Source organism: Nelusetta ayraudi, unplaced genomic scaffold, assembly GCF_046127955.1.
Source record: "Nelusetta ayraudi isolate G7.1 ecotype Tasmania unplaced genomic scaffold, CSIRO-AGI_Nayr_v1 ptg000019l, whole genome shotgun sequence".
Classification (NCBI taxonomy): Eukaryota; Metazoa; Chordata; class Actinopteri; order Tetraodontiformes; family Monacanthidae; genus Nelusetta; species Nelusetta ayraudi.
This window is the reverse complement of record NW_027466069.1, coordinates 65,001-82,969: the sequence shown is the minus strand read 5'-3', so window position 1 is coordinate 82,969 and position 17,969 is coordinate 65,001. Positions and strand designations below refer to the sequence as shown.

General features: G+C 49.8%; 1 protein-coding gene across 3 annotated transcripts in view; it reads right to left on the bottom strand.

Annotated features, from left to right (window-relative positions):
- Positions 1 to 17,969, bottom strand: part of plcg1 (phospholipase C, gamma 1) — a 204,959-nt gene that overhangs the window by 186,315 nt on the left and 675 nt on the right. For 2 of the 3 annotated variants that reach the window (XR_012926650.1, XM_076026088.1), the window contains exons 2-24: positions 16,571 to 16,866; positions 10,344 to 10,496; positions 9,571 to 9,664; positions 9,412 to 9,459; positions 8,229 to 8,313; positions 8,048 to 8,131; positions 7,432 to 7,454; positions 7,235 to 7,304; positions 7,032 to 7,133; positions 6,393 to 6,511; positions 5,934 to 6,019; positions 5,129 to 5,249; positions 4,868 to 5,036; positions 4,630 to 4,752; positions 4,257 to 4,358; positions 3,864 to 4,051; positions 2,711 to 2,911; positions 2,216 to 2,335; positions 1,596 to 1,776; positions 1,403 to 1,480; positions 789 to 892; positions 496 to 589; positions 190 to 259 (exon numbers count right to left, since the gene is read on the bottom strand). Coding sequence is in view for 2 of the 3 variants with exons in the window: in XM_076026088.1 (XP_075882203.1) it covers positions 190 to 259; positions 496 to 589; positions 789 to 892; positions 1,403 to 1,480; positions 1,596 to 1,776; positions 2,216 to 2,335; positions 2,711 to 2,911; positions 3,864 to 4,051; positions 4,257 to 4,358; positions 4,630 to 4,752; positions 4,868 to 5,036; positions 5,129 to 5,249; positions 5,934 to 6,019; positions 6,393 to 6,511; positions 7,032 to 7,133; positions 7,235 to 7,304; positions 7,432 to 7,454; positions 8,048 to 8,131; positions 8,229 to 8,313; positions 9,412 to 9,459; positions 9,571 to 9,664; positions 10,344 to 10,496; positions 16,571 to 16,790 (2,635 nt within the window). In the remaining variant the exon portion in view is untranslated. Of the gene's footprint in view, positions 1 to 189; positions 260 to 495; positions 590 to 788; positions 893 to 1,402; positions 1,481 to 1,595; positions 1,777 to 2,215; positions 2,336 to 2,710; positions 2,912 to 3,863; positions 4,052 to 4,256; positions 4,359 to 4,629; positions 4,753 to 4,867; positions 5,037 to 5,128; positions 5,250 to 5,933; positions 6,020 to 6,392; positions 6,512 to 7,031; positions 7,134 to 7,234; positions 7,305 to 7,431; positions 7,455 to 8,047; positions 8,132 to 8,228; positions 8,314 to 9,411; positions 9,460 to 9,570; positions 9,665 to 10,343; positions 10,497 to 16,570; positions 16,867 to 17,512; positions 17,533 to 17,969 lie in introns of those variants that run through there. The other variant, XM_076026089.1, reaches the window with a different exon arrangement.

The following is a 17,969-nucleotide window of genomic DNA, read 5'->3' as shown; positions in this document are numbered from 1 at the left end:
CAAGCTGAGACCTTTCATTCAACAGGTCTGGCATCCCACCACTAGATGGCGCCTGAAAGCCACATTTACACTGACTGACTGACTGGCTGGCTGGCTGGCTGGCTGGCTGACTGACTGGATGTCAGTGGTGAGCTCTCCACGTGTGGCAGACGGTGACGTGGCTCCACAGGAAGCAGCAGGACCACTCACCGATCTGACAGGAAGACAGATCCACACTTCCTCTCAGCAGGTCTCCCAGAGGGCTGTTCTCCGTCATCTCCTGCTCGGCACGCAGCACAGAGGAGCAGGAGCAGGAGGAGCAAGAGGAGCAGGAGGAGGAGAGAAAAAAAAAATTAAGATTCATGGGAGAACACAAACATCAGTACAACAATGGAGCCCCAACTGAGGATGGAGGGGGAGCTGCAGGAGGAAGAGCAGGAGCAGGAGGAGGAGAAAAGGAGGAGGAGGAGGAGGCTTTTCAAGGTGAAGAGGTGATTTGGTGGGTTTGGCCCTCACAGTTCTGTCTGGCTCGGCCGCCGACGGGCTGATCTCCTCCACGTAGTTGGCAGGAAACCACAGCTGCTTCTTTCCTCCACAGTCGCCCTTCCACCTGGAGGAGGAGGAGGAGGAGGAGAAGAAGGGAAGACATCAGTTAAAAAGAAGCAGCTTCCTCCAGATCATCCAGGTGGTCATCAGGCCTTCCAGGAGCTTTCACTGTGTGTGTGTATGTGTGTGTGTGTGTGTGTGTGTGTGTGTGTGTGTGTGTGTGTGTGTGTGTGTGTATGTGTGTGTGTCTGCAGGCCACTCACCATCCTCCCTCCTGCTTGTCCACGTTGGAGATGATGGCGTTCTTGGTGAAGGACAGCTCGTCGTCTCTCTGGGCTTTGTACTCGTACATGGCTCTCACAGTGCACTGCAGCCACACCAGGGGGTGCTCACAATTCATTTCTTTTTAAAGGACGTTCAACATTTTCTACCATCACAAAATTTTAAATGAGATGAAGTTAGTAGGAAAACAGTTCTTGGAGGTGTCATGCATCTGTACTGCAGGCAGAGTACTGCAGGCAGAGTGGAGCTCCAGCTGATCTCAGTGCAGTCACCTACACTGACACCCAACTGACCAACACAAAACAACAACAACACTCTGGTAAATATTTGACCTTGCTTATTTCTGCCTCTGCACAACTGACTTTCTGTCTTTTGCTCACCTGCTCTTCTTGTGTAGTTGGATATAGATTCACTTGAAAGTTCCTTGAATTGACTGCGCACTTTATTTAATTTGATTTTGGGTTCAACACAACGGCTCCCTGCTCAGAAAGAAAAGAAAAAGAATAGAGAGACAGAGAGAGACAGAGAGACAGAGAGACAGAGAGAGACAGAGAGGGAGAGAGACAGAGAGGGAGAGAGAGAGAGAGAGAGTCACCTTGAATGTTGGCATCTGGTTGGCCTCCACGTAGAAGCCGGGGTTCCTGCCCTCATACAGGGAGCCGTAGTCGGGCTCCTATTGGACGACACGGCAACACATCACGTCACACTGCTGCTTCACCTCAGTGTGTGTGTGTGTGTGTGTGTCGGGGGCAGTGTTGTGTTGTGTTGTGTTGCCTGGTGGGACTCACAGCAGTGCCGATCTTCTCCAGTGTGTCCTCGTTGATGGGGTAGCGCAGCTTCATCTTGCGGTACAGCGGGTGCTTCTCGTAGTAGCTGATCAGGTCCACCAGGCTGTCGAACTCCGAGGTGCCCAGCACCACGGTTTGACCCTCCTGCTGCACCCGGCAGTGCTTGATCTTCCCCTCGGCCCTGTGTGTGTGTGGGGGGGGTCTTACTGTAATTACTGTGTAGTTTATTTTGTTGTTGTTTCTAGAGCTGCAACAGCGTCGTTTCCTTGGCATCCAGAGAGCACAACTGTTCTATTCAGCTTCAGCTTTATTGTCAACCCTGCACTCTGTGGTGTTCACAGAGCACTGAAATGTCTTCACTCAGTGGCCCCACGGTGCCGAGGGCAGCACGCAGGCACAGGAGAGGACAAAAAGTACAAAAAACACATTAGAAAACCACGTCAGTCAGTCCAGTTATGAAATGATGTAAATAAAATCAACAGACTGAGACCCTGGACAGTGAATGATACAGTAGATACAAAGCTCTTCAACACTGGCCAGGATTGGCCAGCTGCTATGGCCGATCCTGGCCAATGGGGAGCCTTGGATGAGAAGGAAATGGCATCTTTATGGTGAGTTACCTGAAGGAAATGGCGAAGGAGTTGGGCTCCGCCCTCTTCCTGACCAGGAAGGCTCCGTCTCGAGGAACCCTCATCAGCATGTTCTCAGCATGGCTCCTGGACAGGTTGGCGTGGTACCACCTGGAGCAGCAGGCAGGACGCAGTCAACACACTGCACTGCATTCATGTATGAAAGACTCAAAGGTTGACACTGTCACATGTCACATGACATGGCAGTGAAGCGTTATTATCAGCGCATTACTAGAGCACTACTAAGCACTGCTATACAATATAATATATTATATAATATAATATAATGTAATGTAACGAGTTGCAAACAATGGAATGCACAAAAATATATATAATATTACCATTAGTAGTAGTAATGATAACATCAGTGAAATAACAATAATAATCGTAGTAGTGGCGATAATAATAATGATAATAATGATAATAATAATCAATTGCATTATATTGTATTATATTGTATTGTATTGGATGCTGCTCCACACTCACTCTTTGCTCTCGTGTGCGTTGGTCTGAGGCACCGGTTCGGTCAGCTTCATCTCAAACTCGTTGCAGCGTAGCGCCACCTGCTGGTAGTGGTTGATGAGGGCGAAGAGGGTGTCGAACACCAGGTTGTCGGTCAGGTAAAACTTGGGGCTGCCTGCCTCCTGACGGGAGTGGATGCGGCAGTGCTGCACCCGACCCGAGCGCCTGATTGGTGCGACAGCAGAAGAAGTTGATGAGTTCTTCTGACAGGACGGCGCGCTCAGGTTCTGTTAGCACCGAGCAGCATCAGGGTCTGGGTTCGCTGCACACCGAGCAGCCCAGCTGTGCAGTGGGGCTGCACAGGGTCACACAGGGCGGCTACATTAGCACACACATTGTGGAAAAATCACACTGGACTGTGACTCCATGAGTGACGATGACGACGACGATGATGATGATGATGATGACGATGATGATGATGGTGATGATGATGGATTGACTGACATTGATTTGACCAAAGAGCAACTGGCACGAGTCTAGCCGGCAAGCCTGGTCATGTGACTGAAGTGAAGAGTGAGCTCATGACGCGCAGTGTGTCAGGCGGCTCACTGCAGCTCAATCATTTCACTGTCACTCTAAAAACTGCATTATTGAAACATTATTCAAGACAAAGTGGAAGCAGCCACGTTCACTATCAAAGGTGGATTCCGTCAAGTTAACCTCCACACTGGAAATAAATAACCACACTGCAGCTGCAGTCACTTGTTGAAGTGGCTGTACAAGCACTCAATCAGTGTTGTCATGTAGCAGAGTTAGAACCGCCACTGCAGGGACAAACAGAAAAACAGCTGAATTTAATAGCAAGAGATGAAACATCAAAAGAAATGCAGAGCGAGCAGAGTGGACATGAACATTTACAGGAGTGTGTTGGGCCAAAGAAGTTTGAGAAGCACTGCAGGATATAAACAAAAGAGTCCAGACAAAGGTGATAAAGCCACTGTAATTCAATTCATACATCTGAATGAACTGACCTGACCTGACCTGAACTGAACTGAACTGAAGTATGGAATTGAATAGAAGTGAATTCTATTTCAATCTCAATGTTTTGTTTTTTAGTTTTTCCAGGGGCCAAACATGTGGTAAGTTTGCAAAGACTTGTGAGAAGAGTGACGCGCACCAGAAGGACAGAGTGTAATCCCCCACGAAGGTCTCGCTCTCCCGGACCAGGAAGGATCCGTCCGGCGCTCCCGTCTCCAGACAGTACTCGGACAGCAGCCGCTCGGCGATCTGCCGCCCGTCACGCCCGGCGCCCAGCTTCCCGTGGAACCACTTCTCCGTCACGTGCTGGTCCATGCCGTTGGACACCTGGCCAGGAGAGCAACAGGATAGAATGGAATAGAATAGAGTGGCCTTGATTTCTCCAACAGTGGGACAATGTGTACATCAGAGCCGAGAGGTGACAGCAGCGGCTGAGCTGCAGCTCATTCTCTCACATGCAAGAAAATCAGCTGGGATTAGAATGATAGATTTTGCTTTGTTTTCTTCCCATGAGTCTCGGCGGCCCACTGACCTCTCGGTGCTCCTCCTCATCATCGTTGCCCTGGTTACTGGACGTCTCCTCAGAGTAGTAGATCTTACTGCTGGTCAGCACAAAGAAGTGAGGGTACCACTCCTGCAGGGGGGAGGGGTGGAGGTATGGAGGAGTGGAGGGGTGGAGGTGGAGGGATGGAGGAGTGGAGGGGTGGAGGGATGGAGGTGGAGAGAAATGGAGGGATGTAGGGGTGGAGGAATGGAGGGATGGAGGGATGGAATATTCAGCAGCTCCATCTGTCTTTGAAGAGCAGCAGGACTGAGCGACAGCAGCGGCCCTGCAGTGTTTCACTGCAATAGACACGTCACTCACACACACACACACTCACACACACACACACACACACACTCACGTGGTTAATAGGGTCTTCCAGGTACAAGATTCCGTTCTTGATGGAGTTGCTGATGTCGTTCTCAGAGTAGGGAGTGGAGGTGGACACCTCCTCGTAGGCGCTGCCCTCCGCCAGCTTCTTATGCTGCCGCACATCAACAACACGTCAACAACACGTCAACAACACACCTCCTTCACCTCCACACTGCGGACCAGACTTTGCTTCTTTCACTCCACTGAGGAGGAACGAGGCTCCCCACCTTGATGAGGATCTTCCTCTTCAGCTGGTTGGGCGAGGGCAGCCCGTCGGCTGCGATGTCCACCGCCTTGGTGAGCAGCATGTCTCCAAAGACCTTCTTGAAGTAGGTGGCCATGAAGCGCTGCTGCACAATGCTGCAGTGGTCCTCGATGGACAGGATGACTGGGAAGCTGCAGGGAGGAAGCAGCACCGTCACTCTGCTCTCCATCCAGCAGGAGTCTCTCCATATCACTGCACTGCACTACACTGCACACACACTCACTCGGAGGTGATGAAAGCGTGCTCCTTGATGGTGGTCAGGACGTCGCAGAACTTGATCTTGGTGGTGAGGGTGTGTCCGTGGTAGATGACTGGCATCCCATCAGGACCATCCCAGCAGTCCACTGAGGAGGAGGAGGAGGAGAAGGAGAAGGAGAAGGAGAAGAAGAAGAAGAAGAAGAAGAAGAAGAAGAAGAAGAAGAAGAAGAAGAAGGGCTGATTGAATCAATTCAACCTTTCAAACCAATCACAGACAGCTGCGTGCACTTGAACAGGACTCCAATCAGGCAGTGACCCTTTGACCCAGTGCAGGCCCAGTCACTGACAACCTGCTTGACGAGGGTTTAGTGCAGCTGTGTTACACAACAAGTGCTTTGAGTGTGTGAGGGTGTGGCCTGCACGTCAGAGGTCATCATTTTAGTCAGACTGTTTTCAACTCCTGTGTCGTTTGAATCCTGTCTCCACTGATTGTTCACAGCCTTCAACTCCACTGGCAGCTGTTGTGTTGTGTTGGGTTCCTCTGTGATGTTGCTCACGTTCCCTGGTTGTATTGTATGCTTTAGAAGCATTGCTGCCATTCATCTTCTCCAGTGTGTCTTAGCTTAAACACTTTGAAATGTTGCACTGCTCTCATGGCTTTATGCACTGGAAGCACGGCCAGTTTGATATGAAGCGCACTGTCAATCAAATTCATTGTTATTATTATTATTATTATCATTATTATTATTATTATCAGGGTTGAACAGTGGAAGAAAGAAGGGATGGTGGGGGGAGGGGTGGGAGGGCTGGTGGACTGTGTGTTGACCCACATTCGATGCAGCGGCAGCCCATCCTCAGGCAGCGGGCGTAGGCCTCCAGAGACGACTCACTGGAGAACTGGTCGCCTGTCAGGTAGCTGCAAACAACACACACAACACCACAGCAGACACACAACACCACAGCAGACACACATCACAGCAGACACAACATCACAACAGACACGCAGTTAGAAAAGACAGGAAAGTCATGTGACTGGAACCACAACACGCACAGTCACACACAGCTGGCAATGAATGAAAAGGGCTGTCGCACGCTTGTCAGCAGCCACAGCCAATCAGAGAGCAGGGCCCATCTGGGACCACCCACTATTGTTTCACTTCATCATCAATCCAACTTTTACACTTGTCAATGGTAGGAGAAAAAAAAAACTGGTTTTCCTTCAAAATGTGAGAGGTGGCTGTGAAGCAGTGGACTGGTTGGGACTGGTTTGGACTGGCTGGGTTCCTTACGTGTTGTGTGAAGAGGAGATCCAGTAGTGGGACAACGGGTTGTTCATGTTGTCGGGACACACCAGGTCCAGGGACGAGTCCCAGATGGTGTTCTCCTTGGAGAACAGGTAGGTCAGGAACTGGAGGAGGAGCAGGAGCAGGAGGAGGAGGAGGAGGAGCAGGAGGAGAGACATGACGTGAGGAGACAGCAGCTGCAGCAGACATCAGACTTTGAGCTCCACACTGTGGTTTTCTTCACAGTGACCATCAAACAGCTGCTCAGATTGTAAGAAGAGAGTGAGAGTGAGAGTGAGACAGAAGTGATTTCATCTTCAAAAATAAAAACTCGCCAGCAGGTGGAGTCAGGGAGCAGCTACTAATGTGACATCAACAGTGATGGTCACATGACATCAGCAGGACGACAGAGAGACCTCAGCAGTCACCAGTGACAGAGAGAACACAGAGACTGGTTCTGAACATCTCCCAGTGACACCAGTGACTCCAGTGACTCCAGTGACACCTCATGACAGCTTCATCAGAGGACCTGGCCCACATTCGTGGAAAACACAGGTTTTTAACCCAGAATAACCAGTGAACACCAGCTGACAGGAAGCCAGAGTGGGTCAGTGCTGGGTGGGTCAGTGCTGAGAGTGAAGGTACCTCCTCCAGGTGGAAGTAGGGCTGCTCCACCTCCCTCAGGGGGTCCTTCAGGTAGCTGAACATGAACTCCTGCACCTTGTTGCTGTCTGTGGCCCACATCTCCTGCAGGACGGAGATCAGACGGCCGTGATGATGACTGAAAAACAAAGTTGTGCACCGACCTGCAGAGGGCGCTGCAGCCCAGAGGGGCACCATAGCACTACCTTCTGGGAGTCCAGGAGGAAAAGCTTGAGGTCGTCCAGGGAGATCCTCTGATCAGTCCTGTCCATGAACCTGGAGGGGGAGGAGGAGCAGGGGGAGGTGGAGGAGGAGGGTGAAGGTGAGGAGGAGCAGGAGTGTGAGGAGGAGCAGGAGTATGACTGCAGCAGCAGCAGGGTGTGCGGACGCTGGAGTGACTCACCTCTGCAGGAAGGAGATCTCCACCTGGAGGGTGGGGGGGGGGGAGAAAAGCATGTGGTGAATTGAGGAATAAACGTACAGCAGTTGCAAGACGGTGCTTCTCAACTAGTGGGTCGTGACCCAAAAGTGGGTCGTGGAGCTGTTTTGATTGGGTCGCAGCTTTGCAGGCAGTTTGGTTTTGTTTTGCAGACATTCATGGAGAAAATGTTGGACATTTATTTTGAAGTTCCGTCGAATCATCTCAATCATTGATTGACTGGACGCCACAGAAAGAGTCTGGTGTTTTCATTTTAGTGGAATAAGTTGGAGTCTTTGTGACTTGATGATGATGAAGATGAAGATGATGAAGATGATCCTGAGAACCACTGGGCTAAGACATGACGACAGGGATCAGCAGGTGTGTGTGTATGTGTATGTGTGTGTGTGTGTGGTGGCTGTGGAGGTTACTGAGGTCGTCCAGCCCCCCCCGCCCGTGTGCGTTCTAATGGAATCCATCAGCGGGTTTGAACTGGTCCATATTGATCTGGAGCCATTTGAGAAGAGACAGATGGAGGTGGAGGGAGGGTGGGGGGGCTTGGGGGGTGACCACCAGCCACCTCATCCAATCAGACACTTACGTTCTTCTGAGCGTCAAACATGAGGCTGCGGTAGAGCTGAGAGAACTGACTGAAGGACACGTCACCGTTCCTCATCTCAGAGTCCTGCGGGGGGGGGGGGTTAGAACGTCACAATCAGACCAGTAGTCTACTGGAGGAGGAGGAGGAGGAGCAGTAGCAGCAGGAGGAGATGCAGGGTTACCGGAAGCTTCTCTCGGAGGAACCTCATGTTGGGCACCTTGTAGTTGACCTGGCTCAGCATGTTCTTCAGGTCTTTACAGGATATCCTGCACGCACACACACACACACACACACACACACACACACACACACACACACACACACACACACACACACACACACACACACACACAGTCAGGGAGCCAGCAGTGTTGTGTGTTCTGGGAGCCTCCTCACTGCAACGCTGCCTGGGATTTTTTTTTTTGCCCGGGATGACAACCCCCCCCCCGACACACACACACACACACACACACACACACACACACACACACACACACACACACACACACACACACCCTTCCCCCCCACCACGGCATAACAAAGGCGCCGCTCCTTGGTCAGGGATGTAAGAGACAAACGTGCGTGTGTGTGTGTGTGTGTGTGTGTGTGTGTGTGCGTGTGTGTGTGTGTCTCCTCCATCCTCTGCAGTCTGTTTCCTGCAGCAGGAAGTCGTGCCGCCGTGCTGCAGTGTTGAGAGCTTCGTTCCTCCACTACACTGCACTCTCTCATTCGGCTCGGCACCAGACTGACTGACTGACTGACTGACTGACTGACTGACTGGTTGACTCACTGGTTGATTGACTGACTGACTGACTGACTGACTGGTTGACTAGCTGGCTGGCTGGCTGACTGACTGAGTGAGTGAGTGAGTGAGTGAGTGAGTGAGTGAGTGACTGACTGACTGACTGACTGACTGACTGCTCTGGTTCAAAGGTTTTTCTCTGTCACTTTACACGGCAGTGAAATGTTGGTGTGGCAGAAACTGACGTGATCACAAAGTTAAAATGATTTTAAAAAACTGGCAAGAACAGACCAGGGTGTTTGAAGTGTTACTCAATACTATATGATGTAATAATATTAATATATATATATATATATATATATATATATATATATATATATATATATATATATATATATATATATATATATATATATATATATATATATATATAAATATATGAATACATAATACAATGTAATATAATCATATAATAAAGGAATACAATACAATATAATATCATTAGTTGCAAACAATGGAATGCAAAACTGTGACGCGGTCCCATTAGAATAATGAACCCTAATATGAGCAGCAGCGGTAGCAGTCCAGTGTAATGCAGTGAAAGCTCTGCGTCAGTGGTCACCTGTCCTCTCGGTTGCGATCCACGGCGTAGAACTGCTTGCGTAACCATCTGGAGGTTCAACACACAAAACCAAGTGTTAAAACACAACAGACGCCTTCTGCCAGCACTGCAGCGCTGCCACCACTGCAGCACTGCGTGTGTGTGTGTGACCTCACTGACCTCTCGATCTGCAGTGGTGTGGGGGACTTGAGGGTGTCGGCCACCAGCCAGTTCAGACCCTTCACCCACATGGTCATCTCCTCATCAGACGTCGCTGGCAACACACACACACACACACACACACACACACACACACACACACACACACACACACACAATTTATTATTTTATACAGTTATTTTTGTGTTTTTAAATACATCATATTAAGAGTCCAGTTCAGATATAATGATTTTATTTCTATAACGACTTCATGATGTAAACGTCTTGTTTTTCCTCAGACTCCATAAATATTTCATTTCTTTTTAATTAATATAATTTTCCATCTTTTGCACAATATTGTTGCTGTAATGATGCACATTTCCACTGTGGAATGAATGAAGGCACTCTGTATTATTCTATAGAAACACATAGAGAAGCACATTTAACATCCTCATGAGAAAAAGAAGACGTGGACGTCAACACATAGAAAAATACAAGCAGTGTACCTGCCTGGAGGGAGGTGTGATGAGGTGTGAGGAGATGGGAGGAGCAGCGTACCTGCCTGGAGGGAGGTGTGAGGAGGTGTGAGGAGGTGTGAGGAGGTGTGAGGAGGTGGGAGGAGGTGTGAGGAGGTGGGAGGAGGTGGGAGGTGTGAGGAGTTGGGAGGAGGTGGGAGGAGTTGAGAGGAGGTGTGAGGAGGTGGGAGGAGGTTTGAGGAGGTGGGAGGTGTGAGGAGGTGTGAGGAGGTGTGAGGAGGTGTGAGGAGGTGGGAGGAGGTGGGAGGAGCAGCCTACCTGCCAGGCTGAGCGACTTGAGGCGGAACTCGGTTCCGTAGAGGATGACGAAGCAGTGCGCCTGGTCCAGCCGGCCCGCCGAGTCCTCCACATAGCGCTCAAAGTCCCGGGACTTCTGGCCCGAGCGGATCTCCTTGATCTCACGGATGTCGACTGCGGAAGAGACGCAAAAACCAGCAACAACACTTCAACAAAGACATCACACACATCATGTCAACGTCAATCATTGCATTTATTATACTGAGTATTATTCTCTCTCTCTCTTCCTCTCTCTATTAAAATACCTTTTTTCAAAACAAACAAACAAACAAACAAAGAGAGACAACAGCACTGTTGGAGCCACCAGTGAAACCTTCAAGCAGGAAATGAACCTCCATCATGTGACTCTGGTGCCACATGAAGCCACTGTCAGAATGTTGAGGCAGAGGTCGTGACCTCCACTCTGTTGGAAGCAACAAGGCTGTTGTGTGTTGTTGCGACAGCGTGTGAAACTCAAGGTGCTTCAAGGTCACGTCACTCTCCTCTCCTCCTCCACTCTGATGCCCTTTGACCTCCAGCCACTCACCCTCACCTCGCCTACCAGCCTCCTCACGGCCCCGGCTGATTGGCAGATGAGCCGGGCTTCTTACCGAGCCGTGCAGCAGTGTGAGTGAGTGAAGTGGCGGCAGGTGATGCAATGAAATCAAAAAGTGATTTCATTGCAAATATAAAACTATTTCCATCATGCTTTGCATATTAGAAACAACGTTTACGATTACAAAAGGAAAAAAATAGAACAAGGCAAGAAAAATAAACCAGTGAAACTTTTGACTTTAAGACCTGAAAAAAAATCCATTTCCACCTTCCAGTGAGTCGCAGTGTTTGCATTCAATTCTGCCAGTTGAACGTCTTCAAGCTCCCTGATTAACACTCATTAACAGCTTGTGTTTGGGAACCAGACGAAAAACACACTGCACACACACACACACACACACACACACACACACACACACACACACACACACACACACACACACACACACACACACACACACACACACACACACACACCTCTTCCTGCCCTGACCACACATCCTGTGCTCTTTGTCTCCAACACACCACATCTGTGACAGCGTTCAGGTGAAAAGCTTGCTTCTCACAGCCACCAGCTCCTCTCAACAACTACTGCAACTGAGAGGAGGGTCTTCAGGAGGAGGAGGAGGAGGAGGAGGAGGAGGAGCCTCAAGCAGAGAGGAAGAGCCTGCACCTCCTCCTGCAGTCTCTTCTCCTGGCTTTCTCCATGCGTCCTCTTCCACTCCTCCATGCAGGTCTAAACAGGAGGAGGTTCTGCTGAAGAAAAGATTGAGCCGCCAGCGTCGGGGCCGTCGCTGGAGTGACAGGTCCGCCCTCTCTGATTCAAACCACTCCCACTGGAACCCATCTCCTCTATTAAAGTGCGTCAGTCAGCCAGTCAGTGGTGAGTGTGACCACCACAGCTGAAACACAAGCTGACCACCCACTGCTTCCTGTTGAGCACCTGATCCACACCAACTAAAAGCAACCTGGACACTTGCAGTGTGTTGGACATCAATGGACAAACACAGCACTGAGCAGAAGGCAGAAAGAGGATATTTAGTGTGAAGGAGGTGAAGGGAACTCATGCCATCAGGAATCTTTCACTCAGAGTCCAGCAATGAGCTGGAAGACACTGGAATGCTTTCCAGCAGTTGAAGATGTTTGGAATGACGGAGCAACCAGAGAAGCTCACCACCACCGCCCAGACAGGAAGTGGAGAGTCCCCACAGTGCCACCTGACATGATGTCAGCTAGGGCCGCACGACGCTAGGAAAACATTACATAAACAACGCTAATGCTGCTGTGTGTTGCGATAGCGATGTGACCTGCGGTAAGGGTTAGGGTTCAGGTCTTTCTGCTTTGGGTTGGCTGGGACCTGCAGACACCGAAGACAACAACAGCCACTCTTTCCTTTCCAACAAGATGCTTCTGTTGAAAGAAGTGCACCTGGCAGAAGCTGCTGTGTTGACACTGAACCAACAGAGGGGCACAGCAACACAATTCTCCATCATTTAAAGAGAGCAAGTAAGCACATTGTCAACCTTCAGCCTTCACACTTCTTCCAACCAGTCACACCCGGCATTACCACTGGCAGACAGAATGAAGTTGGAGGTGAATATTTCCCCACTCACACCGACTGCAGAGGGAGAACAATCAGCACAAGTCACCTCCACAACTGCGATTGGCCTTTTCTTTAAGTCATCAAGCATCTAAATCAGATTCAGTTCAACTGGTCAAACTGGGTCCAACAGGGTCCAACAGGGTCGCTGCATCCTGCAGAGCATCACAGCAGCCAACCAGACCGGATGAAACATTGCTCATCAGTAAAAACTGAGGCCACAGCCAATAATTCACCTGAAAAAGGAGGTGTGACTCTGTGTGTGTGTAAGTGTGGTGTGTGTGTGTGTGTGTGTGTGTGTAAGTACAAGTGTGAATGTGTGCTAGAAATGACATCAGAGGTGTGGAAAAAGCAGCTCAGAGTGCCGACGGTAATTCCACAGACACACAAAGAAGACTGAACCAACTGCTGCTGCTGCTGCTGCTGCTGCTGCCTCTGCTGCCGGGTAATTATTTACAAAGAGACTTCGCAGGATGCCGTGGGTGACATGGGAGTGTCAGGACTGACTGGTTCCATGTAATGTTGCAAACGATGGTACGGGTGGGTTTGAAACGCCCTGAGCGAAGGGGCGTTTCTCTCAGCTGGTGATTCCCTTTGGTTGGGAGACCGGGCCCAGCAGCACCCAGCAGCACCCAGCAGCACCCAGCAGCACCCAGCAGCAGCTGGACGGCACCCAAAAAGGTTCAGATGACGTCTCATTGGCACTGAAGTCCTCTGCAGTCCGTCACTGGATGAGGTCCTACACAGCTGTGGCTCCATGGTCCACCTCAAACACTCCACCATCCCCGGCTGCCACTACAGGCAGATGTGTAGATATATACAGGATAGATATGTGCGAGTATAGATCTCATCTGCAGCCTCATCAATCAGAGCGCTGTGAAAGCCTCCACAGAGCAGCCAGTCAAGGGTGCACTGGTTCCTGCAGTGGGTTTGTTCACCAGGTGGCCCAGTTAGACCAGCAGGGGCACTGAGAGTGGCATGGAGATGTAGAGATGTAGTAGGCCTGGGCGATAAAACTATTACGATAATAATCGCGATTAAAAACTCCACAATAACGATGATAAATGCACGAGCTGTTATTTCGATAACCCAACCAATCCCACAGGAGAGAAACAAGCGCGTGCTAAATGAACAGCCAATCCCAGCGCGCTTCCTTCCCTCGCCCCGCCTCCTCTCGCTCACAACAACTCAGATGGGAGACACACACACAGCCGTCCGCTAAATCTAGTTCTCGGAACATGTAGAAATGAGTAGCGAGGAGGAATCAGAAGTCGAGAGAAGTGAAGAAACTGTCCAAAATGTGCCTGAGAACTGTACCCCTGACACAGAGGGTGAGGAGGAATCTGAAAACGTCCAGCAGGATGAAATAGTGGCGAAGAAAGACAATACCAGTTCGGTGATTTGGAATTGGTTCGGCTACCTCAGGTCCGACAAAGTGAGATGTAGAGATGTAGAGATGTAGAGATGAATGTACATAAAAAGGAAGCTGCACTCAAAAGAGGAGAATCATGACCCATCGAGGACCACAGGCTCGCTGGACCGTCAGCAGGAAGTCAACTTTCCCACTGCTTTTATTCTGAAATCATCCATCTTTGCTTGATAGATGATTATAAAATAATTAAAGCAGGACACAGTCCCTTTAAATGGCTGGGGGCAGCAGGAACAAAGAGTTTCAGTTGATTGAATCCTTCCATCACTTCCTGGTGCGGAGCGGCTCAGCACGGTACAGCAGCTACACGGTCACACCTTAAGCCGTGACACCTGTTGAACCGCTGCCACTGACAAACTGATTTCATTCTCAGTGAAACCATTTATTGCACAATCATCAAGCAATGGTTTCAGCCTGAGGGACGTTTGATTGTTAAATTCCAACGCAGAGGAACCTCAACATCTTTGCAAACACACCGACTGGACCCTGATGTCTGTCTGCGTTCCTCCCAGTGATCACTCGTCATCACTCATCCCCGACTTCTGCATCACTTCTAGCAGGAAGCCCTTTCATTGCAGCTTGATAGGATTCCTTCAAGCCAAACTGCATCCTGGCTTTGCTGACCTGCATTACATCACCAGGGGCAGCAGAACCATCGCTGACACACCAGACAGGCAGGACCACTCTCCAAACACACGTCTTTACAGAAAAATCAATCAGAGAGAGAGACAGGGGGAGGGGGGGGGGGAGAGAGAGAGAAGCAGAGAGAGTAAGAGACAGGGAGAGAGGGAGAGAGAGAGAGAGGGGGGTGGGAGAGAGAGAGAGAAAGAGGGAGACAGGGAGGGAGAGAGAGAGGGGGGAGAGAGAGAGAGAGGGGTGAGAGAGAGAGAGAGAGAGAGAGAGGGAGAGAGAGAATGTAGAGAGGAAGAGAAGCTGCTCTGCTCAGCATTTTATATTTAGCAGGCCAGTTCCTCCAGTGGAGAGGACAGGATCCAGTCAGTGCCAGTGATACTGGCTCCATCCATCAGAGACAAGCAGTGCACTACAGTGGTGACTTCACTTCCAGTAAAAACAAGCAAGACTCCGGTGAGAGAGAAAAAGCTGGAGCGCTGCTCTCCTCCTATTGGTGAGCATTAATGAGACGGAGCTGCAGGAGGATCAAATGTCACCCATGAGCTCATGTGTGAAAGGCCTCCTGGCAGAGAAGATGATACTGTTGTGTTCAGTGTGTGTGTTCAGTGTGTGTGTGTGTGTGCGTGCGTGCTCTTTTGCAGCATCCGGAGCAGATTGCAGCTGTGCACGAGGCATCCTGCTCACACAGCCGACAACTTAACGACTTTCTGAAAGCCTGCACACGTTCTCAACCCCACACACACACACACACACACACACACACACACACACACACACACACACACACACACACACACACACACACACACACACACACACACGCTTTTCTTTCAGTAATTAACCTGACTGTCAGCTGGTGTGTCTATGAATGTAGACGTGGACTTCCAGGAATTGTTCTCTTGTTCTCTCTCTCTCGCTGAGGACGTTCTGACCACATTTCATCTCTTCATCCACAACTTTGTGGCGACGGCGTTCACCGCTGTTGTCATCGCTATGATGAGACGCTGCGAGGCCTTTCACTGACTTCACACGAGGAGCAGTGTTTGACGGGCAAACACACTGTAGCGTTGCACGCTTCCTGGCGGACGGTGGTGTGAAACGCCACTGGCTTTGTCCCATCCGACACTGCACACACTGCCGAAGCAGAGTCGGGTCTTTTCCAGACTAAACACCCAGAAATGTTTTTGATTACATTTACAAGGTCGCCGTCACGTGACTAACAATGCTGACTTCGAGCAGAGAGGAGGAAGAAGACGAAGACCAAAGCTGCTCGGCAACTCGGCTGGAGGATGATGCAGCAAAAATAGTTTTACACAGCGAGACTGCATCCATCCAAAGACACTCAGCAGTAATATCCCACGGTGGGAATTCTGGGACCAAAGCGTGGATGTGGAGAAGAATAGAAACATACAGAGTTCTGCCAAGTACAGCAAAGACGAGGAGACGAGGAGGAGACGAGGAGGAGACGAGGAGGAGACGATTCTCTCACAACACGCAGAGAAGAAGAGCGACGATCAGAAGCAATTTAACTTTTAGATTATTATTAACAACAACAACAACATCAACAATAATAACAATAATAATAATAATGATAATAATAATAATAATAATAATAATAATAATATGGGGCTCTTTTCACTCCTACTTTAGGGGAGTTTCACAGCATCGTTGCTGTATCAAAGCTCTAAAAAAAAAATAAACGACTGCTTTTTGATGCAATACGACGTGTAAAAAAATAAAAAAAAATAAAATGAATGTATCCAGTAGCAATTACCACATCTTAATTTTGCAATGACACCCTGCCAGTGGCACACTGGGCTTCATGGTGAGAGTCACTCTGTCAGAATGTGAAGGCTGCTGGCAGTGACCTCACCATCCTAACTGGCCTCAGTCACCTGCTGCACTGGAGTTACTGCTGCTGCTGAACACCACATGTAGACCAACCACAGCCCTGCACTGTGTGTATGTGTGTGTGTGCGTGTGTGTACTCACTCTCTCCCTCGATCTTGTCGGTGCCTCTGGTCCACACAATGGTCCTGGTCTCCAGCTTGACCAGGAAGGTGCGTCTCTCGGGCCGCTGGGACTTCTTGGAGTAGAAGAGCGTGAGCACGGTGCCCAGCTCCAGGTCTCGGTACAGGTTGTTCATCTCGGCGTCGTTGTCCATCATCCACGGAGCGGCTCCGTTGGAAAAGAAGGCCGAGGTCCCGGCCATGCTCGCTTCCCCTGTTTGTCTTCCTGTTTCCTCTCAGAACAATCTGCAGGCTGCAGGCCTACTCGGGCTCAGGTACCTGCAGCAGGAGACAGCAGGGAGGCTTGAGATTATTACCGCATTTCTCCTGCTCTAACATTTATCTGTAGGAGGGAGGGAAGACTAACTGGAAAATAAACCTGCTTTTAAGGCTTTAATTCTGAAAGGGAAATGAGAGGAGAGAAGGCTGCCGTTTGTTTGTTCGCCGCTTCTCCGTCTCTGAGTGACCGTCAAGTTTGAATTGTGTTGACTTACACTGCTTTCTTCTTTATTTTGTAGCACTTTGAGATTTTATAATGAAAAGTGCTTTATAAATAAAAAAATCATCATCATTATTATTATTATTATTATTATTATTATTACAAAGGTTACACATGGTTGCAGCAGTGATCATCTTTCACCAAGGAAGCGGTGCCATCTATCAATATTGTCTGGCCAATAAAAAAAAAAAAGAAAACTGTGGCAGCGTCAACGCGCGCGTTCCATCCACATCTGCACGGAGGGTTGGGGTGAAGTTGTGCCACCGAACCATCATCATCATCATCATCATAACGATAATGAGGAGGGGACAGTCAGTCACACTACAGAAGTGTTCAACAGGGCAGTCAATACAAAACACGACATCGCCTTGGACGTTTGAATCACGTGTGTCAGTATGGAATGCACTAAACAAAACATTACATAACCTGTGCGGCCTGAGTTATTGGGCTATATGCTCGCTGTCGCCCCAACTCAACACGCACTGTTTGTCAGACGATCGTGAAGCGAGGCGCCGACCTCCACGCCCGCAACAAGAAGCCTGGCAAAATGTGACGATCGCGCCTCAACTTTTCTTCGTCTTCTATTTTTAAAAGCCCGCAGCAGGTCGGGTTCGACTCCGCCGGGTCCAGTCGGTACCAGCAGGCCGGGACCCTGCTCCAGTCCGGCCCTGGGGGTGGGGGTGGGGTTGGGGTTGGGGGGCACTAAGTTGCTGGAGAGGATTGTGGAGGAGTTTTAGCTCGATACTGTGAGAGAAGCAGCAGCAGCAGCAGCAGCAGAGGAGGCAGCGGGAGCAGCAGCGAGCCTCTGGCCGGCTGCTGTTCATGGCGAGGAGCCGGGGTGCGCTAGCACAGGCTGGGCTAAAACTGAGGAATCATGGCTGGT